The 1899-nt window shown below is 56.8% G+C and overlaps 1 protein-coding gene across 1 annotated transcript; it reads left to right on the top strand.

Annotated features, from left to right (window-relative positions):
• The first annotated feature begins 27 nt into the window (after positions 1-27).
• On the top strand, positions 28-1646 carry SST (somatostatin). The gene is made up of 2 exons (XM_010716759.2): positions 28-260; positions 1114-1646. The coding sequence occupies exons 1-2, from the start codon at positions 123-125 to the stop codon at positions 1324-1326; spliced, it is 351 nt and encodes a 116-aa protein (XP_010715061.1). The 5' UTR covers positions 28-122; the 3' UTR covers positions 1327-1646.
• The last annotated feature ends 253 nt before the right edge of the window (positions 1647-1899 follow it).

Genomic DNA, 1899 nt, shown 5'->3' on the forward strand with positions numbered 1-1899 from the left:
GTCAGGAGAAGGGTTTAAAAAGGCGACGGGAGCCGAGGAGATCCCCAACGCCGGAGCCGAGCCGCAGCGGAGCCGTCAGCTCTTCCCCGCCGCCTCCTGCCCGAGCCCGACCCGCCGGCGAGATGCTGTCGTGCCGCCTGCAGTGTGCCCTGGCCCTGCTCTCCATCGCCCTGGCCGTCGGCACCGTCTCGGCCGCCCCCTCGGACCCGCGGCTCCGGCAGTTCCTGCAGAAGTCCCTGGCTGCCGCCGCCGGGAAGCAGGTGAGAGCCCCCGCGACGGGACGGACGCCCCGCTGGAGCCCCCGGCACCCTCGCTGCCGAACCCCGCTCCCTCCCCTTCCACGTAGTCCGGCTTCTCCTCCTGCTTCCCCCTGGAGACCCTCCTTCTCCCCCCCGACATCCCGTAGCGGACTCCTGGGTTCCCCGTTGCAAACCCCTCTGGTTTCCCTCTGGACGCCCCGGTGCTATCCGTGCAGATTCTTCACCGCAGCTCCTCAGTGTCCCCGCTCCAGACCCCGGGTTGCTTGTTGCAAAGCTCGGTTCCCTGATAGCTCCCTGGTTCCCTGCCAGGGCTGAGCTTTATGACTAGGGGCAGGAAGGCAAGACCACTCTCCCAGCACATCTTACTGGGGGATAAGGAGTAGCTGCTGCTAAGACAGAGAGCAGAGCTCCTGGGGAAGCTTTCCAGGGCACTGAACCAAGGTTGTGCTGCAGGAGAATGTCTTCTGCTATGCAAAGGAACAGTAGGACTTGGAGGGATGAGAAAGAAAATCACCCATGATGAGTGCCCCCACTCAGCTTCCTCTGTGAGCTTTCTCCTTTGCTGCAAAGCATCCCTGCCGAGTCTGTCTTCAGTGCCAGACCAGCAGTGAGGAAAAGGGGTATGGGGTGGTGCTGGGATGAGCTCCTTTCTGGCACAGCCAGGACGGGGATCTCCTCACTGCACCAGGTAGGTATCAGCACTCTGCTCTATTCTGTAGCCACAGCTGCTCTAAGGCAGCTGCCGAGCTGAGCTCCTGCGGAGCCGTGTACATCCCTGGGCACAAAGGAGGTGAGCCACCAACAGCCAAAGAATAACTGTGATCTCTCCTGCTTTCCCTCTCCTCTCCCCAAGGAACTGGCCAAGTACTTTTTGGCAGAACTGCTCTCAGAGCCAAGCCAGACAGAAAACGAAGCTCTGGAGTCGGAGGACTTGTCCCGAGGTGCCGAGCAGGATGAAGTGAGACTGGAGCTGGAGCGCTCGGCCAACTCAAACCCCGCGCTGGCTCCCCGGGAACGCAAAGCGGGCTGCAAGAACTTCTTCTGGAAAACTTTCACATCCTGTTAGCTTTTGAAACCCACCTGTCCTCCCCATCCACCCCCGCCTTCTTCCTGTTCCCCTGCCCTGAGCAGAACCTTCACCACGAGAGGCGAAGACTGTAAATACACGGTCCACAGTAATGGTGAAAGTAAACACACAAGGAATATTTGAGTTTGATTTCGAGTTGTTTTAATAAAACTTTCAGTTCCGATTGTACACGATTTGCTTGAGTTGTGATTTCTGACTAGTTCTTTAATGACATGCGCTCTGCGATTCTTTCAGATGTACTATTTTTGATTCTTTGTTGCAATAAATTTTATGTTTCGAACAGTGATGCTGAGACTGGCTGGTCACTGAGAAAAGCTACATCCCCTCGCTCAGCCCTCTTGTCTTGGAAACACTGCCCGTCTCAGGGCAAAACCAGCGAGCAGCAGCGCAGCCTCTGCACACACACACACACACACACACACACACACAGGCACAATTTCTCTAAGCGAAATTCTTTGCTGTGGTCTTTCTATGGTACCCAGACGCTCCACAGCGTTTTAGACATCAAATCTCTGTAATTGGGGTTGAGTCAAATCCACAGCGCTGCTGGTT

This window comes from Meleagris gallopavo, chromosome 11 (assembly GCF_000146605.3).
Source record: "Meleagris gallopavo isolate NT-WF06-2002-E0010 breed Aviagen turkey brand Nicholas breeding stock chromosome 11, Turkey_5.1, whole genome shotgun sequence".
Lineage (NCBI taxonomy): Eukaryota > Metazoa > Chordata > Aves > Galliformes > Phasianidae > Meleagris > Meleagris gallopavo.